We start from the raw sequence: 27,429 nt of genomic DNA, 5'->3' as shown, positions 1-27,429 counted from the left end.
TGGGCTTAGATGGGCAGAGTCTCAGTCCTGGTTCTGCTGCAGGCTGGCTGGCCATGTCATAACTTACCTCTTTAGTTTCTCATTGATTGTGTCTATGGACAATGAGTGGGTATCTAGGACCCAAAAGTCCCTTTGTGTTTTCAAAATTAGCACTCTGCCCTCCTCCATTAGATGCAAATATTGTCTATTCAGGCTGGTCTGCTCATAGTATCCCCATGGACCAGGAGAACTCCCACATTATGCTATCAGACCAGCTTAGGGTATCTTCTTCTTCCTTACTCGCCCTTCAAATTTACTCCAACTATCAATGCTCACTTGAGACTTAGCTTCTTTGTGAAACTTCCCAAATTTCTAGGATTGGCCATCCATTGGTTATCTCTCCCTTGGCTGAACTCTCATCACAGTTTTGCTAAATTAGTACCACTCCATCAAGCACTTGATTTAGTCATTTATTGGACTTTAACTTTCTGAAGCACCCCTCAACTAGACTGCACCTTGTGAAGACAGGCTATATACCTTATACTTTTTCAAGTTCCATCTCTACTGACTAGTTTATGCTGACTGATTAAGTCCAAGGTAGAAAGAGCACTTCTGAGCTTTTCCCTAAGATCTGTCCATTAAGTTCAGCCTAATGGAAATATGAAAAATCTGGATTGTGTAGGACCTTGGAAGTAACAAAGTTCTTCAGATTTTAGCCCCAAAGAATCTAAAATAGAACAAGGTCTTTGTGAACATTCTAGTTTAGATCTCTTGGAAGAACAGTGATACAGGGTGGTGAAAGACTAGGAAGTCCCCAGAATCTTGATAGATCTGCAAATTCCAGTGAAGTGTTCGATTATGCAATGATGGCAGCATTTATTGCTCCTAAGACAGGTCTGTGTATGTGTATGTGTGTGTGTGTGTGTGTGTGTAAGGTATGTGTGTAGGTGCACAACCTAGAAGATGAAAACTAGTCACAGTCAGGGTGGTTTAGACTATACTATGATCCACAATGGCAGAAAATATTAGGCAAATGGTAACAACAAAATTTCATGAATCCTGGGAGAATGGAAAGGAGACCATAACTGGACTAATCTAAAGCCCCATGAATTAAAACACATGTAAAACCCTGTGTGTGTAAATCCTATTGCTGACTCTGACATTCCTTATGTGATAAGACTCTCTCATTCTGTAAATACGATACCTTAAAAATCTGGATTTAGGAAGGAGAGTTTGCGATGTATGGAGAGAAAATGTAGAAAGAGTTAGTCACTCAATCGTGTATGACTCCTTGTGACTCCAAGGACTATGACAGCCCTCCAGGCTCCTCTGTCCATGGAATTCTCCAGGCAAGAATACTGGAGTGGGTTGCCATTCCCTTCTCCAGGAGATCTTCCCAACCCAGGGATCGAACCTGGGTCTCCTGCACTGCAGGCAGATTGTTTACTGTCTGAACCACCAGGGGGAGAGAGTAACAAGGAAACTTACATTACCACATGTTAAATAGATAGCCAATGGGAATTCGCTATATGACTCAGGGAACTCACACTGGTGTTACACTAGGTAACAACCTAGAGAGGTGGGATGTGGAGGGAGGTGGCAGGGAGGTTCAAGAGGGGGGGACATATGTATACTGATTCATGTTGATGTTTGGCAGAAACCAACACAATTCTGTAAAACACGTATCCTTCAATTAAAAAATAAACTTAAAAAATCTGGAGTTATAAAATGATACAAATCTTTGGGTATCACACATATAAAAGAAGTCTTCATGAACATATACTTAAAATAAGTTTACATTCTGAGGCTTTAAAAAATAAGCTTATAAAACTCCAATTACCCACAACATTATTAAAAATGCAGTTGTGGTTTCACTGAAAGTGCACTTGTGTTTTACTCCCAGACTTCTTGGAGGTATAGTTCAGTCCTTTGACTGTGGCGGTCATGGATGCCCATTTATACATGTTTGTTCCTCCACCTGGAAAGGTAACACTCACCATAACAAGAATCTGTGACCGAGCAGGAGGCCGCAAAGTCTATCTGTAGGAAGGAATCCTCATTCACAGCAATGTCCGTGGTGACCACATAACGGGTGCTGGCCTTTTCAATGAAGACAAGGGCATCACCTGTAGAGCCGCACACAGGCATCTTGGTGCCTCCGGGGTGAAGCAGCCACTTCCTACTATCCAGAGTTGTGAAATCATCCTCCAAGACTGTATTGCCAGAAATATTTCCTCCAATGAGGATCTGAAATATATTTTTTAAAGAACAGCTTTTCAATTTGGTTTTGAGACATGAGAAAGTTCAGTCATTTTTTTTTTTTTTTTTTTTGGTTTTTATCTGTCAGATTGCTCAGAACTGGCATTATTTAGCAAGCATAATGTTAGGAGGCCTTTCAGAATGCTCCTGTTTATGTGGTCTGCTTGCCCATCTGGCAAGAAGCTACAGAAACAAATTGAAAGACTGACAAAATCATTCACAGTCTTCATGGGCCAAACTGTGCCTTTGGAAACTACATGCACCCAAGCTGGGAACGCAAAATTTGGTTATATGTGATTTTTTTCCAAGTAAAATTTCTATTTAAGGACAGTCATACCCTAAGGCATTTCAGTTCCAATTCTTTGCAGGGATTCTACTGTTTGTTAACAGGTTCTTTGAGTTCTATTGGATATGCATTTTATTATGTATGAAGATCCTTTAGAACTGTTCATAAGGATGTTAGGGAGATTTATTTATTTTTTTCTTCAAAGGTTAGGAAAGAGGATTTGGAAACTACTGTATGTGGCACAAATGCTAATTTGCACATTTTCCTTTTCAGAGAATTATAGCCTTGAATCACGCTTAATAAAGTCCCTCTAACCATATGGCAGAATCCTCTATGAGCAGGACCTGGGCCTTCTGTTGTGTCATTCATTTTTATAGGCTCAGGCATTTGAGGAACTAGAGAATGAAAGGAAGCTAAACGCCATATCTAATCTAGCAACATGCCCTTGGGTAAGTCACCCAGCTTGTGGGTCCTGGACCTCCTCTACTGAGCGAGGGGTTGGCCTAACTGCTTTCTAAAGCCACATTCAGCGCAAATGACAAAATTATAATAGTTAATCTTGAAGGGACTGACCTGGTCGATAACCCAGGGACTGTAGAAGTGCCCATTTTCAGATGGCTGCCACCAGCGGAGGCGAGCAGAAGCAGAACGGGCTTTCAGAGGTATCTCCAGGGCGATGTATCTGCCCACATTGCTGGAGTTGCTAAAAAGGAACTCTTGAAGGAGACTCCACGAGAGGCCACCATTGAGAGAATACTGTAGAAGCACAGGTTGGCTCCTGGGATCTGGAACACCTTTACCACATCCCAGTCTCATGAAGAACTGCACAAATCTGAAACAAGTAAAATTTACTGTAGACAAGTGCACAGGGCAACAGGGGGAGCTCACAGCTTTAATGAATACGATGATTTAATGAACATTCAAAGTAACTGTTCCAAAGTTTGATTTCCCTTTTAAATGTGAAAGGGAGTTAGCAAAATGTGAAGTCTGAAAAAGGCTACTCTGTACCCATAATGATATTTGGTATCCCTCCACCTCACCACCCACCAACAAGTGAGTGTCTGAGGGATTTGAGCATTTATCGTGCCCTCTGGCTATTCTTTAAGAAGATGGGAGCAGTCCAAAGGCTGTCCAAGTTTGGGAGTATGTATTGCTATCTATCTAAGGTAAATCTGTATCCTTGTCTTTAGTATCTGAAACTGAAAGAATGCAATTAATGTAGTTTATGTCATTTATCCACAAAATCATCCATCCCCAGCTTTCACCAGTAATTTTTCAGATCTTGTATTATTGGTTTTGTGAGACACTTTTAAATTCACCAGTTGTATCACCTCTTTGTGAAAGGCCAGACATTTTATGGAAGAGGTGTGTTAAGCCTGAGTCTCTTCTCTGTCTTTTATGCCAGGAGCAGGGGAGCAGGAGTGTGTGGTGGTGTGGATGGTGGACTGTGCCAGCCTCTGACTCTTGCTGCATCTGGGACGGATGATACTGGCCATCGAAAGATGTGGCGGTCAGCCAGTGGCAGCCTTCCCAGCTGGCAGGGAGGTGGACAGAGTGGCAGCTGGGCTACCAATGAAAACCAGCTCACATGTTATCTTTGGCAGGAGAGCTGTTGGTTCCTGGTCTGGCCACTGTGCTAGCTGGTAATGCAGAATACATTTCATATGTAACCCAATACACATACCCAATTATGAATGCATGTCAAACATAAGAATTATATTGGGACATATAATAAAAGTTATCAGTTCCGTATATAAAATCATGCATTCTTCATGGATTCCTCCCCTCCCCCATATCCACTATCAGGACATTCATTTACCTTATAACCCTGAGAAAACTGGGATTTTACATGGAGCATTTTGAGGTCAATATATGCAAATCCTACACAGCATGCTACTGAGATGAGATTAAATAATGGAGTTTTTAACATTGGATTAATGGAAAAAATACATGGTTACTGCCTTGTAAAGGTTTTACCTATAAAAACAATTGTTTACAGAGAAACACTTTTAGTATATTGTCTACTTGTATTGGAGAAATGTTTATATTAATTTAGTTATAGGCAAACCATGTAAGAATTATTTAGAAAAGCCTAATAATTTCTAAATTAGAGAATTCAGTTGCCAGTGATAATTCTTAGATAGAGAGCAGCAAATTAAACCATATGCATTAAAATAGGATGGAGATAAATAAAATCTTGCTTTCTGTAACTGTAAAATTATTCTTATAAATAGGATTATATTTTATATGAAGCATGATCAAACTTATAGTTCAATAAATGAAACAACTTAAGAGAAAGAGGAGGATATATTAAAATATATTTTAAGATACTCTGAAATATTTCAAAAGATAGAACATGATTTCTTTATTCACTTGCAAAAATAGGTCAGGTTCCATTTTATACATTTTAAACTGTATTTTTTATTTTCCTGGCTAAGTTTTTGGCTCATCAAATGATCAAGGGATACACATCTTGACAGGACATAATCCTCAGAGCCAGTTTAAAATGTTTGCTTCTGAGTGACTGTGCTTAATTTAGAAAATGAGTGACTTGAATATATGAGCAAATCACTGGAAAGAAATGCTTATAAACAACAAGCCTACACTTTAGATGTTCTTAAATTGTTAATGGATATACAATTAATGGTGAATAATCTGTGAGCACATCGAATTTCAATTAAGCTTTCTCCTGAGCATGGTAAATAATTTCTACATAGACAAGGTGCTAATGAAAAGTATTCTGTAGAAGGTGGATAAAGAAGATTATGTTCTTAAAGTTAAAGCAAGGTAAACACTGTCATTTCCTGGTCACCACCTAGTCGAAAACCAGATATTAGCCTCTTTCTGTTTAGCTCCGTTTCAATTCTGATCCGGTTATTGCATGATCTCTCTCAGTTTTAGAATTAAAATTGTATAAACTGTGTCTTACTGGAGTCTTTGGCAAGCCAGAAGCATAGCATTTCCAATGGGAGGCCTCGTCCTTGAGATCCCTGCCTCTTTTTGACTTGATAACATTCTGCTACTTTACATTAGAAGGTAGTTCTTCAACAGCATTTAAAAATGATTACCTAGCATGTGATAAATCCAGATCTCGTGTCATCAACATGCGTAAGCCATCTTCATTGAAAAATAGGTTGTTTCCACTGGAAAGGATTCCACACTTCCGAGATGGCTTTCCACCACTCATTAATAAGAATCTATCAGATTCTAGCTGACCTGAAAAGAATGGAAAATGTGGTTTACCTATGACCCCAAATATAGCCATATATTTTTAAAAAGAATATGCCAAATGCTTTGTGTAGTTTTAAAATATGAAGTCACAAATATTGAAGTCATAGATTTGGAGGATAAGAGGTCTTTTCAACATTTTAGCTTGTTTGAATTGTTTAACGTTGGCTATATAATTTAAGGATCCACATGACAAAGGAAGGGGGCCTTTCCCTAGTATCTGTGGTCCAGCCAAACTGTTCCCTCCGTTCTGCTCCTCTGCAAAAACAGACACTGGCTGGTCAGAGTGCATCAGCCCAAATTAAAGAAGGGTAATGAGACCTTTCCACTGACTTCTTTACTGTGTCCTTGCTACTGAGAGGACAGTATCAGGCCAGTGTTATATAGTATTTTAAAAGCTACAGTTTTAGTGTGAGAAATTTCAGTGTAATTTAATATTTCCTATTAAATAATGTCTTTTGAAACCAACTCACCAATCTCTTCAGTTATTCACCTTTTTTGATTGTGGTAAAAGGCATAATACATTAGTTTTGCCATTTAACCATTTTAAAATGAATGATTCAATGGCATTTAGTACATTTATAATATTGTGCAACCATCACTGCTAGCTAGCTCCGGAATTTTCATTACCCATAAAGGAAATCTTGTACCCAGTAAGCAGTTGATCTCCATTTTCCCCTCACCCAACCCCCTGGCAACCATTAATCTTCTTTCTGTCTTTATGGGTTTGCCTGTTTTGAGTGCTTCATAAAAATATGACATGTGTTTGACTTCTTCTACTTAGCATAATGCTTTCAAGATTCATCTATACTGCAGCATGAATCAGTATTTCATTCCTTTTTATAACTAAATATTATTCCATTGTATTGATATACCTAAACCTAACTTTAAAGTATATCTTGAAGCCATAGATACATTGCAAAACATTCGCAGGCAACTTGGGAAAAAGAAAAAAAATCAATCCCATTTTTCTAACCTAGATATGGGACTTCCCTGATGGCTCAGTGGTAAAGAATCCATCTGCAACGTAGAAGATGTAGGTTTGATCCCTGGGGTGGGCAGAACCTCTGGGGAAGGAAATGGCAACCCACTCCAGTATTCTTGCTTGGGAAATCCCATGGACAGAGGAGCCTGGCAGGCCCCAGTCTATAGGGTTGCAAAGAGTTGGATGTGACTTAGTGACTAAACCACCACCACCATTCTAATACAGATAGCCATCACATTTAAGACTTTCTCTCATGAGAACGTTTTCCCAGTTTTATCAGAGTGCATAGCCGATGCATATATAATTGTGAATAATTTCAATCATTATAGTATACGTTTTTCTACATTGTCATCCAAGATTGACTCTTTATATAGATATTTTCCAAAATTATCATTGATTAGAAATTACATGTGATAGAAAATGGGGCGAAAATAGCCTTGCTTTTTCTTAATTATGGTCTTCTTCACTCTACTGATTTTGTTTCAAAAATGGAATCCTATGAAGTTCAGAACTAAACAAAGGCACGGGTGGTTCCAAATGTAATGAAAAATAACGAAATATTAGGGTGAAACTTAATAGCTCATCTGGTAGAGAATCTGCCTGCAAGGCAGAAGACCCTGGTTTGATTCTGGGGTCGGGAAGATCCACTGGAGAAGAGATAGGATACCCATTCTAGCATTCTGGCCTGGAGAATTCCATGGACTATAGTCCATGGGGTTGCAAAGAGTTGGACACAACTGAGCGACTTTCACTAATGATTACTTTTATATTACAAATTGTGTGTGTGTGTGTGTGTGTGTGTGTGTGTGTGAATTGCTCAGTCGTGTCTGACTCTTGTGACCCGTGGACTGTAGCCCACGAGGCTCCTCTGTCCATGGGATTTCCAAGAAAGAATACTGGAGTGGGTTGCCATTTCCTTCTCCAGGGGATCTTCTGGACCTGGGGATCAAACCCGAGTGTCCTGCATTACAGCAGATTCTTTACGGTCTGAGCCACCAGAAAAGCCTGAAAGGCAGAGTGTACCACATCAGAAGACAATATGGTCAAGGACGAAATCCTGAGGAGCACAGTTAAAAGCAAGGCTTTAAATAAGTTATAAACAAACAAACAAAAAAAGCAAGGCTTCCCTGGTGGCTCAGATGGTAAAAAATCTGCTTGCAATGCAGGAGACCTGGGTTCAATCCCTGAGCTGGAAGATCCCCTGGAGAAGGGAATGGCTACCCACTCCAGTATTCTTGCCTGGAGAATCCCATGGACAGAGAAGCCTGGTGGGCTACAGTCCATAAGGTCACAAAGAATCAGACACGAGTGAAGCGACAGCACACACAAACTGTGCTTAATGTGTAAATTCTTCCACAAAGTTATATAGGTTTCATAAGAAAAGATTACCTTCAAAATCATCCTTGAGAAAATCAGGATTTTTGGTGCTTATTTTACAGGTTGGACCTGAATAACCAGGATCACATATACACTTGGTTCCATTGATACAACTCCCGTGTCCGTTACACATCTCTTCACATTGTGGACCAATATAGACATTATCAATGGCCCACGTCACTGGCTGTGAGCCAGCGGAATAAAACCCTTGGTACCATCTGAAACGCACAGATCTGGAAAAGAGATACAAGTCTTTCAAAAGCTAATCAACAGAACAATATCTTCAAAGTAAGCACATCTGATTGGTGAGCAGTGGGCAGTTACCACCTCTGCACCACACTCAAGTAGAAAACAAGGTTCAATATTTCAAGACCACAAATGACATTCCTCAATCTCCAGGATGTTGCCAATAAAGTTCCTCTTTCTACAAGCCTTTCCCAATAGTGTGTCACTTTCAAAACTCCACCTGGGTTTGTATCTTTTTCAACACTTTATTGGTGAGGCATTTTCCATTAAACATTATCTATGGGGCTTCCCAGCTCAAATGGTAAAGAATCTTCCTGGAATGCCAGAGACCTGGGTTCAATCTCTGGGTCAGGGTGATTCCTTGAAGAAGGGCACAGCAACCCACTCCAGTATTCTTGCCTGGAGGATTCCGTGGACAGAGGAGCCTGGTGAGTTACAGTCCATAGGGTCACAAAGAATTGGACATGTCTGAGTGACTAACACACACACAAACTCTGTATAGGCTTCCCTGGTGGCTCAGATGGTAAAGAATCTGCCTGCAATGCAGGAGACCTGGGTTTGACCCCTGGGTCAGGAAGATCCCCTGCAGAAGGGAGTGGCAACCCACTCCGGGATTCTTGCCTGGAGAATTTCAAGGACAGAGGACCCTGGCAGGCTACTGTCCATGGGCTGGCAAAGTCGGACACAACTGAAGCGACTTAGCATGCAGGCTCTGTATAACTAATCTTTTTTAAATGAACTTAAAATTTTCATAATATAAAAGTAATAAATAACTACTTAAAGTGTACAGTTTGGCAGTGTTTAGTATATCCACTTTGTTAGCTTTTCATAACCTCCATCACATTCCAAGACATTTTATTCATGCTAAAGGAAATCCTGCACCTATTTGCAGCCACTTTTGATTTCCCCCTACACCCAGTCCCTGAAAACCACTAAGCTATTTCCTGTCTCAGTGGATTTACCTATTCTAGATATTACATATAAATGGAATCATACACCATGTGACCTTTACTGTCTGGCTTTAATCCCCTATCATAAGGTTTTCAGGGTTCATCCATGCTGTAGCAAGTATCAGAATTATTTTCTTTTTATGACTGAATAATATTACATTGTATGGCTAAATCAACTTATTTAGTCACTGATCAACTGATAAACATTTGTTTGTTTCCAGTTTTTGGCTACTGTGAATAGTGCTTTTATGAATATTTGTGTACAAATATTTGCTTGCATACCTATTTTGGATAGGATGGTAGTAAATTTGCTGGGTAAGACAGTAAATAACTAGTCCTTTAATTTCTCTCTCTTCCATAATGTTGATGGAAGTTCCATTATTATAGCTATCACAGCTGTGAGTATTTAAAAGCACACCTATTTCCCTTTTAGGCTATGAATCCCAGAGACCAATGCCCATACTTGTTTCTTTTTTGCAAACTCTCTTGTGCCTAGTGCAGTGTTTCATACATAGCAGATGCTCAGTTAGTGTTTCTTGAACATCACTTTTTGTGGAAAGCCTTAAGAGCCACACTAGGGTGTTTTGGATTTTGTCTTGTTTGGCAACAGAGAACTTCAAAAGATTATTTTAAAGAGATGAATGACAAAGTCAAGTTTATTTTTAATTAAATATCTTTTATTTCTTAATTTCTCTTTAAATGAAAAGTAATTTTGCTTTTTACTTGTAATATGATTGTCCTATCATATTGCTGAAGATAATAAACTCCTTAGAAGTAATCTATATATTTAGGTAGAAGGCCAGAAATACAATAATTGAGTATATTTTATTACGTATAAAACTCAGTTCAAAGAAGATAGTCTTTTTTCAGAGGAGCTACTTATAGAGATGGTCACACAAATCACTCCCATCTCTTTCAGAATTTTTCACAGTTTATTGTGATCCACACAGTCAAAGGCTTTGGCATAGTCAATAAAGCAGAAATAGATGTTTTTCTGGAATTCTCTTGCTTTTTTGATGATCCAGCGGATGTTGGCAATTTGATCTCTGGTTCCTCTGCCTTTTATAAAACCAGCTTGAACATCTGGAAGTTCACAGTTCACGTATTGCTGAAGCCTGGCCAGGAGAATTTTGAGCATTACTTTACTAGTGTGTGAGATCAGTGCAATTTGCCTAGTTTGAGCATTCTTTGGCATTGCGTTTCTTTGGGATTAGAATGAAAACTGACCTTTTCCAGTCCTGTGGCCACTGTGAGTTTTCCAAATTTGCTGGCACATTGAGTGCAGCACTTTCACAGCATCATCTTTTAGGATTTGAAATAGCTCAACTGGAATTCCATCACCTCCACTAGCTTTGTTCGTAGTGATGCTTTCTAAAGCCCACTTGACTTCACATTCCAGAATGTCTGGCTCTAGGTGAGTGATCACACCATTGTGAATATCTGGGTTGTGAGGATCTTTTTTGTACAGTTCTTCTGTGTATTCTTGCCACCTCTTCTTAATATCTTCTGCTTCTGTTAGGTCCCTACCATTTCTGTCCTTCATTGAGCCCATCTTTGCATGAAATGTTCCCTTGGTATCTCAGTCTTTCTCACTCTATTGTTTTCCTCTATTTTTTTTTTGCATTGATCGTTGAGGAAGGCTTTCTTATCTCTCCTTGCTATTCTTTGGAACTCTCCATTCAAATGGGTATATCTTTCCTTTTCTTCTTTGCTTTTGGCTTCTCTTCTTTTCACAGCTATTTGTAAGGCCTCCTCAGACAGTCATTTTGCTTTTTTGCATTTCTTTTTGTTGAAAGCAGACCACCTGACCTGCCTCTTGAGAAACCTGTATGCAGGTCAGTAAGCAACAGCTAGAACTGCACATGGAACAACAGACTGCTTCCAAATAGGAAAAGGAGTATGTCAAGGCTGTATATTGTCACCCTGTTTATTTAACTTATATGCAGAGTACATCATGAGAAACGCTGGGCTGGAGGAAGCACAAGCTGGAATCAAGATTGCTGGGAGAAATATCAATAACCTCAGATATGCAGATGACACCACGCTTATGGCAGAAACTGAGGAAGAACTAAAGAGCCTCTTGATGAAAGTGAAAGAGGAGAGTGAAAAAGTTGGCTTAAACCTCAACATTCAGAAAACTAAGATCATGGCATCTGGTCCCATCACCTCATGGCATATAGATGGGGAAACAGTGGAAACAGTGGCTGACTTTATTTTTCTGGACTCCAAAATCTCTGCAGATGGTGATTGCAGCCATGAAATTAAAGGATGTTTATTCCTTGGAAGAAAAGCTACGACCAACCTAGATAGCATATTAAAAAGCAGAGACATTACTTTGCCAACAAAGGTCCGTCTAGGAAAGGCTATGGTTTTTCCAGTGGTCATGTATGGATGTAAGAGTTGTACTATAAAGAAAGCTGAGTGCCGAAGAATTGATGCTTTTGAACTGTGGTGTTGGAGAAGACTCTTGAGAGTCCCTTGGACTGCAAGGAGATCCAACCAGTCCATCCTAAAGGAGATCAGTCCTGGGTGTTCATTGGAAGGACTGATGTTGAAGCTGAAACTCCAGTACTTTGGCCACCTGATGCGAAGAACTGACTCATTTGAAAAAACCTGGATGCTGGGAAAGATTGAGGGCAGGAGGAGAAGGGGATGACAGAGGCTGAGATGGTTGGATGACATCAGCACTCGATGGACATGAGTTTGAGTAAGCTCCGGGAGTTGGTGATGGACAGGGAGGCCTGGCGTGCTGTTGTTCATGGGGTCATAAACAGTCAGATACGACTGAGTGACTGAACTGAACTGAACTGACACAAGTCACAAGTGTTAGTCGCTGTGTAGTTACTGACTCTTTGCGACCCTATGGACTGTAGTCCACCAGGCTCCCCCGTCCGTGGGATTTTCAAGGCAAGTATACTAGAGTGGGTTGCCATTTTCTTCTCCAGGGGATCTTTCCAACCCAGTGCACTCATATTAGTACCCCATGAATTGGCCCAATTTTCAATTATATAGAAAAAAAATTCAGAATAATTTTTTGAGAACAGAAATTAGAAGTCAGTATCAGAAACATTTATTATACTTCTAAAGTTTAGTAGGTAGTAAAGCAGACAGAGTCAAGTTCCCACATATAATTTTAACCCTAATTTCATTGTTCATGTCAAGAGCCCAACTATATTAAGGTGCCCCCCAAATGCCAGTTCATAATTAAATTTTATTATCTAATGCCTGTCAGAGTTTAGTCTTGGCAAGAAGCACTTTCTACCTTTTGAACTTTCAGACTGCTGAGCTGAGGGAAATGGCTGGAGTTTTCCTTTGAACAAAAGCCTACATGGATTTTTTTGAACTTCTTATTTATTCAAATGTTCTGAATACAAATGAACCACCTTGGTTGGATATTTATTATTGTTCACCTGTCTTGACACAGAAACTGCAAGCACTATGATAAATGGGCTGACGGGTCTGGGTTCACTGTGGTTCCCCATCTGCTGAAATCTTATTTTGAACATTTCTCACTGCCACCCTCCCTAGTGTATGTCAGTGTCTGTTCTCCCAAGCTAGTGGTGTTCAAAGGATCTGTTTTTTAATGTAAATTTTAAATTTCAAGCACACAGCAGTGCTTTCATTAAATACGGTTTTTGGTTGACTCATTATGAAACTGTATAAAGTAAAAACAATTAGAAAGTTTCAAAGACAAAAAGACTCCAAATGAAAAAGACACAAGGGTGATGTGAATAAAATGTGATGGGAGCTTAACGCTTCAAATGTGAATTGACATTTGAAATGGCAAAAATGCCATTTCTGCACCTGAAACATTTAGTATAGTTTTTTTGGTACCTAGTGTCCTGTGAGTGCACATAAAAGGGCAATTTAAACACGGGTAATATATTTTTCTTAGCATCTAGCATTTGTGCCATTATTATGTACCATGCTGAATACAAACCAAGAAATGGTTCACTGAATTGGAGAAAATTTAACTTTTGCCTTCCAGCAATTCATGCCTGTGTGGGTTTTAAGAAGAGTGCTAATTGTTTTCCTGAAACAAGGACTAGACAACACTGCTAAGGCAAATTCTTCTCTTTGCAGAAACAGTTGACGGCAGTTTGGAAGGTAAGTTCATACCACTGTAAGAGCTGGCATGCCTTCTTACCACATTTACTCTTTTCATAGAAATGAAAATCACATGGAATACAAAGAACAAGATGGTTAAGTTCTGTACCTTTTATAATTAAAGGAGGCATATTTTAAACTAAATCCCAATATCAGTAGGTAAAAATATAGATGTCTGCATTTCTTGTGCTTAAATTATATCACCACGCCTCATGTATAAGCACAGCCCGGTGGGCAAAACCAACTGGTAGTGAGCAGGCTCTGGGACCCTGGAACACTGTCCTGGGGTGGCGAGCTTCATTCAGTACCTCTGGTTGGCAGTGATTTTATTTCATATGCCTTTAAAATGGATTATTTTCATATAGGAACTTTCGGAAGCATGTCTCAGTTGTTAAGACAATCTAAACTCATGGCTTTCACCCTATCTTTATGGTTGTTTTCTATTTAACCTAATTCTTACCTGAGCCATTGGAAGAAATTAACAGTCCACTACAAAGAAAACCTGGAGCTTTTCACAATACCATAATGATCACGGTATTGGTCATAGGTGCTAAAGTGATTGGCTATCCAACCATTTTTCCCTGTCTACACTGCCCATAAGGGCTTCCCAGGTGGCTCAGTGGTAAAGAATCCGCCTACAATGTAAGAGACATGGGTTCAGTTCCTGGGCTGGGAAAATCTCCTGGAGAAGAAAATGACAACCCACTCCAGTATTCTTGCCTGGGAAATCCCATGGACAGAGGAGCTGGAGGCTACAATCTATTGGGTTGCAAAAGAGTCAGACATGACTTAGCGACTAAACAACCGAGTACTGCCCATAAACATGGACTTTGGGCACCTCTCCCTCTGTTGCAGCTCTTGGCCTTTTGGTCATAGCTGACTGGCTCAGATTTTCTTTTGTAGAAATGTAGAATTAAGAATTCTAGAAAATGAGAGCTGGAGTCTGATGAGTGATGTTACTATCAGCAAGATAGAAAGGATCACAAATTCCTCTTGCTGATGTCCTCACACTTTCTCAGTGGAGTCCATGCTTTTCCTAGTACGTTTCTAATAAGTTCTTCCACTGCTTTTGGTAAGCCTCTTTATATTTCTTGCAACATATAATGATAATATAATCCTAAATAACACAATTGATTTTGTATAGAAAGTTTTTTCCTTAGCTATTTCCCCCTGCTAATTCATATATAGACAGGTTCACACCCCAGCTCCATACACCCTAATAGTAGCTTTCTGGTTGTGCTGCTGACTGAGTCATCAGCTCTGTCCATTCTTATGGTCTTCAGAGTCTCCTTGCTTCCTTGACTATCACTTCTAAAGAATCTTGAGGATGTTTTACTTAGTAATGCTTCTTTTTAAAAAACAATTAGATTTCTGAATAATTAGAACAGTATCCTGGTGTAACAGTAAGAATTAATAAATGATATACTCAATAGCACAAAATATTAGAGTCCTTAGCAATCAAATTACAAAAATTTTGCTGATGGTATCATGAGGAGTGAATGGATTTATGTTCAAAGAGAATGAAGACTTTCGAAGATTCACTTTCACCCTTTTAGAAAAGTACTAGGTATTAGTAGTTTCACTTGAAGACTTGAGACTTCTAATTATGCTGAGTTTCACATGGGGAATGTAAATCTATCCCCATCTTGAAAGTATAATATTAGTGTTTTTTTTTTTTTTAAATACCCTGAAAGAGTAAGTTGTTTATTCTGAGGGAAAAGACAAATTCTGAAGTAGGTTGCTTTGTTGACTTTTTCCTCTCTGCTCACCTATATTATTAGTTTTATTTTTTGAACTATATTTTTCACTTCATATTTATTGGAATTGAAGTTCTTTACTTCCAAATAACTTTTCAACAGAAGAGTCACATATATGTAACAAGAATACTGAGAAAGGTTGAAAAAATAGAAATACCCGGGGAAGAGTGCTTATGTGTATATATATATATATTCATGAAATACCTGGAATATTCTGCAGGCTTCAACCCTCCACATGTGCCTTCTCCTTGCACAAAGGATATAAGTAGAAATTTGAAAGTAAAACTTCTAACTGCATTTAAATTGTGAGGTGGGGGACAGATTATAACTCTGAGGGAAAACTATATTTCTGTTGCTTATTAATTGATCTAATAAAGACCCATGTAGATATGAACCCCAGCACAGGGTGCTGCCCATGGTGTGCTCTTTTAAATCTATCTTCAAGCCAAATGTTCTTTAGCTTCCCAGGAGGCTCAGTGGTAAAAGAATCCGCCTGCCAATGCAAGAGATACAGGAGACATGGGTTTGATCCCTGGGTTGGGAGGACCCCTGGAGTAGGAAACGGCAACCCACCCCAGTATTCTTGCCCAGAAAATTCTATGGACAGAGGAGTCTGGAGGGCTACAGTCCATGCAGTCGCAAACAGCTGGACAGAACTGAGCACGCACACACACTCAAACCATGAATTAGTAGTATGTCAGCTCAGTGTCCTATGTTTTAAACACCCACTGATCTGCTTTCAGTGGAGAACTGAGGAAGAAATGTAAGGTAGACATTTCCCTGACAAAGTGGCAAGTCAACCATGACATTATGAAGAAAACTGTGAAATGAGAAAAACCCGACTGGAAGCAGCAGGTCCTTACCCACAAAGGTGCAGCTTCCCGAAGTGCACAACCTCCCTCCTCCAGCCCTGGGTGGTCCCCGCATAGTAGGTGCTGCCCGGGTGGTGCTCAGTGGAGCACAGGGAGCTGACGTGGCCGCTGCTGTGGTAGCAGAGGGGGAGCAGCAGGTGCCAGGTTGCCCCGAAGTCCCTGGAAAATTCCAGTCTGACCGGATCAGCAGAGGAGCTATCAGTTGAGCATCCGACATTGATCTTGACGAAGAAGAAAAAAATGATACAAATTACCTCAGAGCAACAAGCCTTGAAATGATTCACCACTTCATTATTTTCTCGAGGGTCCATTTTCCTGGGAACTGTCTTGCTGAAATATTTAACAGCATGAAATTCTGTTTTGCCTGAGTAATATTGCATATTACCTTTAAATAATACTTTTTCATAAAGAACCTCAAAAGGCCTCATGAAAAATTTATTTTCCTTCATTTTTATAAAAAGCTAGGAAGTGAATAAGGCAGAGACTGGCATGGAATTCCAAAATTTACCTTTAGCCCACATTCATTGCCAAGCCATACAAACTGTAGTGAAAAGATTGTTTCTCTAATTTTAACCATTAGCTTTTTTTCAGACTGCTGTATGGGAAGACCTTCTATTTTTCATCTCGTGACACCTTCAAACAATCCCAAGTTTTGCACATGGAGAATCTTCAGTATGTGTTTTTCAATATTAAAACAGAATGAAATAAAATTGTTGTCACCATTTCTCTGGCATAGTGAGAACATTCTCAGAAAGGACTTTTTAACATTAGGGACACAATCACTTCTTTCTTTTTTAATGCTTTCAAGTGAATTAAACTAAAACTTAAACAAATGCATGTGATTCTTTTCATGAAAAAAACTTCCCTCTTCCAATTGGGATTAACATTTTCTTGCTGTCATAGCAACTGGATATATTTCTATAATTTTTGTTGTTGTTGAAGTTACTCCTCTTTTCTTTTGATGGGTAAACTATTCTGATGAGTAAACTTTTCAACTATAGGCATTTGTTTCTACCTAGATTCTTTTGATAACAGAACTCTTGAAAGGGCCACAGGTATTACTTTATATTAACATTTAAAGCATAAATAATAGAAAATATACAATAAGGTTATATAAGTAACTTAAAAAAATTAGAAAATATAACAGAAAGCTTAAAATAGAGAATAATTTCTCCACTAAGGCCATAATTTGGTCTCTGATTTTAAGATGAAAGAAACAACTCTAACTTAGAGGATACAATTAATCTAGAGCAAATATTAAAAATTTTGTTGACACAATTAGGCACTAATTTAAGCCTGTCCAATGATTAGTATAGGTTTCAATCATGAAACAAGTATCTTCAGAAGTTAAGACTATTGAACCTTAGCACAATGTATCTTTGGTTCTGCTGATTTTATCTAAGTTTTTAAAATATATAAAAGTTTTTCTTCCATACATTTTTAATTTCTGTCTTGAAAAATATAAGGAGTCCATGAAGAGTAATGAAATATACAGAAATTAAAAAAAAATTGTAAGCATTATTTTATCTGTAAAATTCATGACATCATGATAAATATTAAACAAAAGTGCTGGCCTGGTATAGACTATAATCACACTAACCAGGGTCTTAAGTAACACATAAACATTGTGAAAATAGCACTAGAATAGTATAGTCCTTTTCATTTTTATAATGTTTGAAATAATTTATTTTGACAATTTCTCATTGTAGTAGGTAAGGAAATTATGTCATAAATAAAGGACTAAAAATTCAGAAATACACTTTGGTAGGACAATACATTCTGCTAATAAAAATGAATTATGATGTAAAACCTCTTTTGTCCTTGCACAAAAATGGAAAGTCATAATGCATGAAATCATCTGAGATTTTTCTCCTCGTTCCTAGCTTTTGTTCAAGATAAAATTTAAAGCATTACTAATAGAACAAAGTCAAGTACCTCAAATTGTATGATGGTGTTCTCATTCACATTCAGGTCACGAGTAGTAATGGAATGCTCACCAACTTCATTGGAAACAAACACCATAGCTGAATCTTCCTCACTGTTATACAAGAAAACAACAAGGAATCCATTTAGGCAAAAGCTCACTGTGATCTCTATAGAGCAGTGGCTTTTATTTTTAACTTTTCAATTAAATACTTACGGTGCTCCTTTGGAAGAATATGGGCAATAAAGACCAATGTTACCACCGGGATAGAAAAACCAATTGTCTTCTCTGGGCCCAAAATCAAAAGTATCCAGAAGCATCACAGGGTTGTTTAAATTATTTCCATCAATGATGAAGTCATCAACAATCCAGATTTCTTCTTTCTTACCTATGGCATTTTTGGATAAAGCAAGTTTTTCAAAGGTGAAAACTGGATGAACATTTTTGCTCAAAGGAAGAAAGTACAGAAGGAACTCAGTAACTATTGGTTTAAACGTATGCCTTCTAGACAAAGAAGCACAAACTACACAATACTGTGTTACCAGATTAAAGTGTGGAAAAAAGTACGCTTTCAACTCTTTTAAGTTGACACCGCATGAAAGAGCCTCACTAATTTCAGAAGACTGCTAAGAGTTTGCTTCCCTTCCTGTCACAGCCGTGCTATGGTACCATGGACCCTCCAGCAGCAACAGCGGGCTTTGAGTTATGCTTTCATGGTTTAGGAGAATCTGTAACATGTCTGAATATATGAGGATGGATGGTCAGCCTGTGGATTTAGAAATGAGTTACACTAACTAGTGTATTTATGGAGCAACTCAGGATATTTTAGAGTCAACTCATGATTCAGAATCATGTTTCCTTTAGGCTTAAGGACCATGGCCATTACAACACCGGCTTCTTGTGCAGCTTTATTTCATTGTTAAAAACTACACAGAAGAAAACAGTCTGTTATATGTTACTTTATTTTTCCCTTAATTTTTTACAAAACACATATGTTTAGTTGGAGCTATATGGGAGCATACAGAAAATGAGGAAAATCACTCTTTAGGCTGTCATAGAATTTGATTCAGCAACTCAGGTAGAGTGCTTAAGTAAGATATTTGCTGTTTTATTGCTAAGTCGTGTCCAACTCTTTTGTGACCCCATGGACTGTAGCCTCACCAGGCTCCTCTATCCATGGGATTTTCCAGGCAAAAATACTGGAATTGGTTGCCAATTCTTTCTCCAGAGGATCTTCCCAACCCAGGGATCAAACCCGGGTCTCCTGCACTGCAGGCAGATTCTTTACCACTGAGCCACCTGAGAAGCCCAAGGAAGATATTACTGAGAAGATAAGATGGGCAAGCCCAGTGCTTTTGCAAAACACTGCTTGGATTGAACTGGAAACGAGATGGTAAGACCACGGCAAGCAGAAACAACAAGGTTCCCCAAGGTTGCTTCTTCACTGATTCCTACTTTTAGTAGAATTCTTATAAAATATATAAAAGGATCTATAAATAGAAGCCTATAGAAACAACCTGATGACTTAAATGAAGTCACATGTGCCTTTCCCTCTCTAATCCTGTCACTGTTCTAATCCTAGTAGCTTTCTTCCCTTTTCTTGTTTTGGAAGCAGTTGGTGAAAGAAATGAAGAAAAATTGGTAAGCATTCCAAACATAATATGAAGACAACTATCCTCTGGATTGTAAAACTGGCTGCATTTTTGGACTCAGCGATTATACAAGATTATTTTTTCTGTTCACAATAAGTTACAATTATTTTATTTTTTGACTTGCTGGTTATAAAGGAAACACTCAGGTTAAGTTTTAGAGATGGAAGTACATTTTTCTTATCCGCTCTTGTGTTACCTTTGCAAAGAATTCGCTTAATATGATATCTCTGTGCTTACCTAGGCCATTAAAGATACAATTTGGTAGAGTCTGGTCCTTTATAAAAAGCAGTTAACAGAAATACAGTAAGTAATAAAACATTACAAATCTGTAAAATTGTTTTCTATAACCATCTGAAAATGCTGTTAAATTATACATTCACTTTAACTTATCACTGAGTCAAGTGTATATAACAGAATATTTTATCTCAGGCACTATCTGCTTGTGTCGGTCCCTCTTTGTCACGGCATTTTGCTCTAACGTTGTTCTGTCTCATTAACGAAGTGCTGCACTCAGAACTATGTATTCCTAAATGAATTCAGTAAAAAATGTAGTTACAACTGATGAGTACCTAATGGTAGAGCTGGATTATTTTTTAAAAAGCATAGCTCTATGACAGGATTTAGCTATATTTGTATAGGAGTCAAACACGAAGATAATATATAGTCAAGTATGAAGGTAGAGATATACAAAGCTAGATATTCCTTGAAACTCCTCAAAAGTGGAGCATGCAAAATGTGCTATCGACAGCAAAGTCACTTAGCTGATGAACACTTCCTCCACACCTTAGGCGAAAGCATGTTAACATGCCACAGTCAGTTTTGATAATAGGAGAACTTAAGCATTTTTACCATTATTATAAGGTTGCCAGAGTCTGAATCTTGTAGCGTTGGTTTGGGCAGTGTATGGCAAGGGAACATTAATGAAAAGTATGTTGGTAGTTTGAGGGAAGTAAAATTCATCCATCAAGTGCCAGGTGATTCCACCATTGATGGAGAATTGCAATAGAATAGAATGGGACCTCTCTGGGGTACCTAGAAAGAAGAAAACACAGGCATAAACACATTGTGATAAAAATGGGACTACTGTACAATCTTAGACTATTTTTTTTTGCATCAATTTATAACCTGACTTGCATTCACACAGATGCTTTACAGTCCAAATGCTTCTGAGGCAAGTGATGATGGGTTGCAATTTCTGGATAAATATATCTCAAAACACACACCAAATCTTGGATTTTTCACACAGTACTATCTCCCTCTTTTTCTCAATATGAACATATATTTTTCTATATTTCATTTAGGAAATATTAAAAATTTTTTATTTTATAGGCTTCACAGCTCTACAAAGGGTCAAACATTTACATCTCAAAATATTATCAAAAATCTACTTGAAAATTCCTTATATCCAAATGACATTATTTGTCAGGAAAATTATTTAGTTAATATGAAAGGTCAGAATGACAGAGTTGGCTTTAGGGGTTTACATCTGTGAAAGAAAACCCCAAGTTTCCAAAAGCTAAGTTTTTTAAATTTAAATTTCTTTCAGCTAGACATAAGTGGTGAAAAAAAATTCAGGGATGTGATGATAAATTTAACCAGCAGAGGACTAGTATGATTACTATTTCTGTATGAAATCATTATAAAATAAGTAGTAATCTTACCCCGACATTAAAATGAATATATATTATAGAAGAACATTTGTGAACACTTATGCACTCAAATTTATGTTAGTTCTCCCATATAACACAATTTATGGCCTAAAATCTGTTATTTCTTTGCGGAGGAGGAATCATACATGGGAAATTTGCTTGAAGAGAAATAGTGAATTCATACCCATAGAAATGACTTACCTTTTGCTAAAAATCGAAGTGAGAACTGGACATACATCGTGTTGGTACAGTCTAGATCTCTTGAAATGAGCATCCGTAGTCCTTCCTGCAAACAAAAAAACATACATGTTAAGCAATCTTACTTTATTTGTGAGAGTATTTTCCTTTGATTTTATACATCTAACTTATATTAGCTAAATAATAGATGCATAATGATCAAGAGACAATACTTGGTCCAGTTTGGAAGGAAAAATCGATCATTTCCCCTTTTAATGGCTTTCATTCGCTATGCTTGAATAACATTTCATTGGCTCAACTCTAAGTCACACTTTGCTGTGACTTTTATAGAAAGCAGTGCAAAAATGATACTATTGTATATCTATAAACATTTTTAAAAAACAGCCTCCTTTGATCACAGCATGTTGTGAGAGGAGTAAAGAGGAAACAGACGGAAAATGTGCCAGCTCCTGCTGGAAGCTAGAAGCTAATAGGTAACTTTTTCAGGGTTCCAAAGAGTCTTAGAAACTTACTCCTTTGCGTGCTCTGACAGCCCCGGGAGGCTCTCATTCAGGCTGACACAACACCCTCCAGTTGGTCAAGTTAAATAAGGCGTAACTAAGCAAGTCCCTAAGCCCAGGCTGGAAGCGCTCATGCAGAGAAGCCAAGGAAGGCGGAAAGTGATCACACTGGCTTTAGTAATTTTTCTGCTAATTAACTATTTCTGGTTGCCTGGGATTGACAGCTCCACAGCTTGTTTTCTCCATGTATGCAGGATTGCAGTGACAGCCCAGTAAAATAGAATTTCGCTATGGAAATGTCCTAGGTACTAACAGGCCTTTCAGTTTCTCAAGTATGACTCTGAATGAAGTGGCTGTTTGGTGGTGTAGGGCTGGCCGATACTGAGTGGACACTGAACTGTCTACTGGCTTCTTAATTATCAGCTAACAGGTACCAAGTGGAATGTAATGTAGAGGAAGCAAATTCTTCCTCTTCTTAATATTTATTTTATAATACATTCTTTAATAGCTGAAAAATTTTAATAAGACTAATTTTGTAATGGGCTTCTCTGTTATAGAGCAACCACATATTGAGTGCCCACAACACGCTGGGTTCTAAAAGAACCACTTTACTCTTTTAAAACACCTATCACTCATAAGTGAAACATATTCTTCCTGTTGCACATAAGGAAACAGAAAATCTGAGAAGGTCAGTAACTTGCTCAAGATTGCAAAAGTGATGATAGTAGAATTCAAATCCAGATATGTCAGATTCTGAAACCTATCCTCCATCCTTTATAAAATATCAGTGTTTTGTTTATTAAATCATCTTTTGGTTTGGGGAGAGATATCTAGATAATGCTAAATTTAGAATTTGAGAATTATTTGATATCATAATGAAAAAGCAACTACATTTATACAAAGCATAGATTAAAACTTCCAGGATTGAAGGTGGTTGTATAAAAGCCTTATATTCCCAGTCTTATTTTTCTTTTTTCTGCCCTGCTTAGTCCACAATGCTTGGTCACTGCCTATCCTTCATGTCTTGATGTCTTTACCCTTTTCCTCATACACTTATCAGCTTAAGGCCTTGGATGTTTTCATAGCTTGGCTCCATATAGAGGTTAAGGTCATGGGAAAAGGTCACTTCACCTCACAATGAAAAAGTTTTGAGGTGGGTAGTTAACAGATCCAGTTCATAAATATCCCTTGACAACATCAAGATAAAGGAATATGATTACTCTTCACCCTTGATTATAGAATGTGAGTATAAACTTGCTCCCATGGGCCAATATAAGTCAGGCATTAAAGGACACATTTCATAGTGTATCTTGTAGGAGCAATTTTGTTGAAAGTCAGCATGATCTGAAATATGAAAGCATCTTTCTTTCACATTTTAAATTTTATTTACAGTTAAGTACTTGATATGGAATATTGCCCAATGGAACTGTATTGCCCTGCTTCTACATATATTCTAGCTCATACAGATGCTTCTTTTCTGATCCTCTTCCAGGTTCAGTAATCCATTTGTGCTAAATGCAAAGCTATTTTAATAGCAGATAGCACTCCTGAATCTAAAAACATTGAAAAGAAACTATCATTTCCTTTTTCACAAAAGAATGCCTTTCTAGGTCAAACTACAACCTACTGAATGGCATTTTTGAGCCTTCTTTGCATCCTGCAGGGCTGATAGATAGTATATGTCCAACACATATAATGCTTGGCTGCCCTTGCATTTGGATGGCTAAAGAGAAAATACTTTTTTTTAAAGAGAAAATACTTAATCCTAATATAAAAGACTATATGTTTCCCTTGTTCATAGGATCTAGAAACCAGGTTAATTTACTGCTTAAAATTTTATCAGGTAAAGATATTTGAATCACAGGATTTACCTTTTGTGGTCTTGTCAGTTGCTTCAAATAGATAGTGGTAATAAGAGCTAAAGCCTCAGACAAGAATTAAAATGCACACAATCAAAACAGCAGTCTCTACCCTGAAATGTCCTACCTCAATTTCTTCAGTCACTTACCGTTCTCAGGGACTTATAAATCTCCCTGACCCCTAAAGTGTTTTTCTATCTCATCTAAAAACTTGAGAATAATTCTGGACTCAAACAAGAATGATAGTCAGCATCTATTAACTATAATTGAAAAAGTTCCAGGGTTTCTAATTTTCTAAGTGTTAGGTGTTAATCATTAAGGTTGTACAGAGACCCATGCGGATTTTTGTTAAAGATTTCATTTGCACACCTAGATTAGCCAACTGCCCCAGCTGAGAGGGGCAGGATGTGGCACGTATTCACATACAAAGATGTGCCAGCTCAGCACAGTTTCACATAATTGCTTAATAACCCTCTAACCAACATTTAGGTTGAAATACAAAAAATATACTAATGATTTAACTTGACTTAAATGTTTGGTTTTCTTAGAGTCACCAAACGGTTATATTGGCAGGAGGAAAAGAAAGAAAATGGAAGGAAAAAGCAAAGATCTTCCATAAAGTCATTTAGAAAAATATTTCAAGTTAAATATCTGAAAACACACAAAATGTTACATTCTAGAAGTCAAGATTCTAGAAATAGTGTATATATCATTTTTACATATGTAATTCCAGCAGAATGTAAGGAAGGTCTGATTACCAAAGCAAGGGAGGAGTTTAATGCCTAAGTGATCATAAAAAATGATCTCAGTGAATGTAAGAGGAAACATGATATGTGTTAGAAGACAGTAACAGTGTATACAATAATATATCATCTGAACAGAAATGCATCAGTGTGGAGCATTGAGAAAAGACAGGGATTTCAGTGCTAGGGAAGAATCTTATCTGACCCCTTTAAAAATGAGCGATGTTCCAGACTTGATGGTTTCACCATTCAGATTCCCCCTCTCTGCACCATACACTTCAGGCCAAAGGTCGGGATGTAAGTTCCCATTGAAATCATCTTTAAGAATGGAGGGTAGAGGAATGATAGGAACACAGTAGGCTCCACCAAAGCCCCGGTCACACCTAAGGAAAAAAATGAGTGAAGAAAAGGCATTATACGTAATGAGATCAAGATATTATCTTTCTTTGTGCATTACAAAGAAAGAAACTGCCAATTTCATTAACTTACACACAGCGTCCAGCATCACAAATCCCTCGTCCTGAGCACATCCAAGGACACCCTGAAGCCAGCACGACATTATCAATAGCCCAGGAGTCAGCCCCCACAGTATAGTTGGCCTGGATCCATCTGAACCGGGTTCTGGGAGATCTAAGAAAAACAAAACAAAATAGAAAGCAAACAAATCGTACCTGGTTTGAGTGGTGACCTTCAAAAACAAAACAATTAATTCTTTCATTTTAAAAGTGTCTTCCTCAGGGTTCCAGTTTTCTCTTATTCGACACACTTTGTTTGTACCAAATTTTGGATGTTGTTTACTCTTGACCCAGAAACAGGAGAGTAGAAAACATACTTTAAAAATATTTCACCATTTCTTTCATATAAGAGCCTCTGAACACATGTGACTTGGAAAAGTTAGTTTGAACTATCAAATTATTCTGTGTTTTAACTCTATGCAGAATGTTAGTTTTTGCTTTCAGGCTTTTACAACTTTTCAGTACTGGAAAAGAGACTAAGGATGATAAACATGAGGATAAGTTGGAATCTTACAAAGTTCTTGCCATGAGGTTTCTGTCCTACTGTCCCTAAGGTTTCTGAGGTAGTAAATGGAAGCTTATTCAACTTCTGCCTCTATTTTGGTTCCTGAGGGCCTGGTTCCAGTAAAGGTGAGGACTAGAATGATATGATGCACCCCAATTTTTTTTATTATATCTGCAATCTGTTAACCGGGATATACTGTCAGAAGACCACTTTATTCAGAAATATGTACAGCCTTACCAAACAGCAGTAGCAGTCTCTCATTTAGGAACAGATTGCACAGCAGAAATGTGTTAGTTATTTGGAATGTAAAACACAGTTGACTTGAAGTGGAATTTCAATAGTAACATTTCAAGTGCTATTGTTTTCCCCACACAAGTCCTCCTTCAATGCAACACAGCTGCCAGCGTGGCGGCTCTGAAACAGAAATCTAATCATGTCACCACTCAGTTTAACACACTTTAAATGCTTCCCCTGCACATGCCAAACTGCTAATATGAAATACATGCCCCCTTCATCATCTGCCCTCTTCTCTTGCCTCATCTTTGCCTATTTCTTCACAATTGTACTCTAATAGCATCGAGTCCTTGAGTTTTCCCATCAACTCATATTTCTTCTGGTCTCTGGGATTTTTCTTGGCTTACAACAGCACATATGACCTCCCACAAGCTCTCTTCACTCAGATAAGCTCTATTCACTAATTCAGACTCAACTCAGACATCAGTTCTTGCAGAAAGCTCCATTTGATCTCCCCAAACTGAGTTGGGTAGTATCCCCCTTTGTTTCAATAATATCCCTGGGTTTTGTCACTGTTAGCATTTTATAGCATAAATACCTGTTATCCTAAATCATATATTTGGATCCAGGCATCATCTTATTCATTTTGTACCAGAGATCTAACACATAATGTTGTTTAGTAGCTAAGCTGTGTCTGACTCTTTTGCGGCTCCATGGACTGTAGCCTGCCAGGGTCCTCTGTCCATGGGATTTTCCAAGCAAGAATACTGGAGTGGGTTGCCATTTCCTTCTCCAGAGGATCTTCTCGACCCAGGGATTGAACCCATGTCTCTTGTGTCTCTTGCATTGCAGGCAGAGATATTCAATGAATGTTTGTTGAATAAAATTAGAGTGAATAAATGAGCTACAAGTGAGCATTCTTTAAAGCTCTGGGGTCCACAGGAAACTGTTTTAGGTTAAATACTAAAACACATTGGTTTCCGGTGTTTTTTTTTCCTGCCACTTGTTTGTGCATCTCTGAATCAAAATGGAACCAGGAAAATGGAAACCACTGTAAGTGTTTAACAGAGAGAATTTACAAAGTACTGGATGCATAGTGAGTGGCAGCATCAGTGAGGAAATAAGAGTTTAGGAAAGTCAGGACGCCACTGCAAGTCCAAAGATGGAGAGATACAGGAGGAGGTGCTGCTAGTGCCAGGGGCCAGTGTCACCTGGAGGGCCACGGTGGTGGAGCTGGAGCTGCTGAACTTGGCCAAGATGTACTTGAGATAGAGAGGGAGGGGGAGGAATACCCTGGTTTAACTTTGTTTCCACCTTCCACTTTCTTGCCATTATCTGTTACTCCCTAAACCTACCAGGAAGCCAGAAAACACATGCAGCAGGCAAATGCAGCTTGCAGAGGCCAATGTGCCTACAATTCAGAGCAGGGCAGTGGAAGGAAGATGTAGGGATCTGGGGAGAGCAGACCCAGCATGGCACAAACTCTCTCACCCACCACAGTAACATTAGTTCCTAGAAAGATCCTTCACTATCCAACACCTAAACCACAGAAGTGGGAACCTGCTGTAAGCCCTAACATAAGGTAGGGCTGAATGTAATCTGAG

At 38.3% G+C, this 27,429-nt stretch overlaps 1 protein-coding gene across 3 annotated transcripts in view; it reads right to left on the bottom strand.

Moving 5' to 3' along the window:
• Positions 1-27,429, bottom strand: part of RELN (reelin) — a 534,275-nt gene that overhangs the window by 57,977 nt on the left and 448,869 nt on the right. For all 3 annotated transcript variants that reach the window (XM_070469617.1, XM_070469611.1, XM_070469614.1), the window contains exons 35-45: positions 25,061-25,201; positions 24,777-24,954; positions 21,473-21,557; positions 20,472-20,654; positions 18,187-18,358; positions 17,982-18,084; positions 16,038-16,267; positions 8,127-8,347; positions 5,593-5,740; positions 3,098-3,356; positions 1,977-2,226 (exon numbers count right to left, since the gene is read on the bottom strand). In XM_070469617.1, the coding sequence (XP_070325718.1) occupies positions 1,977-2,226; positions 3,098-3,356; positions 5,593-5,740; positions 8,127-8,347; positions 16,038-16,267; positions 17,982-18,084; positions 18,187-18,358; positions 20,472-20,654; positions 21,473-21,557; positions 24,777-24,954; positions 25,061-25,201 (1,970 nt within the window). The remainder of the gene's footprint in view (positions 1-1,976; positions 2,227-3,097; positions 3,357-5,592; positions 5,741-8,126; positions 8,348-16,037; positions 16,268-17,981; positions 18,085-18,186; positions 18,359-20,471; positions 20,655-21,472; positions 21,558-24,776; positions 24,955-25,060; positions 25,202-27,429) is intronic.

The sequence above is a fragment of the Odocoileus virginianus genome, chromosome 1, assembly GCF_023699985.2.
Source record: "Odocoileus virginianus isolate 20LAN1187 ecotype Illinois chromosome 1, Ovbor_1.2, whole genome shotgun sequence".
In the NCBI taxonomy this organism is placed as follows: domain Eukaryota; kingdom Metazoa; phylum Chordata; class Mammalia; order Artiodactyla; family Cervidae; genus Odocoileus; species Odocoileus virginianus.
Note: the sequence above shows the minus strand (reverse complement) of the source record. Positions and strands in the feature narration are given on the sequence as shown.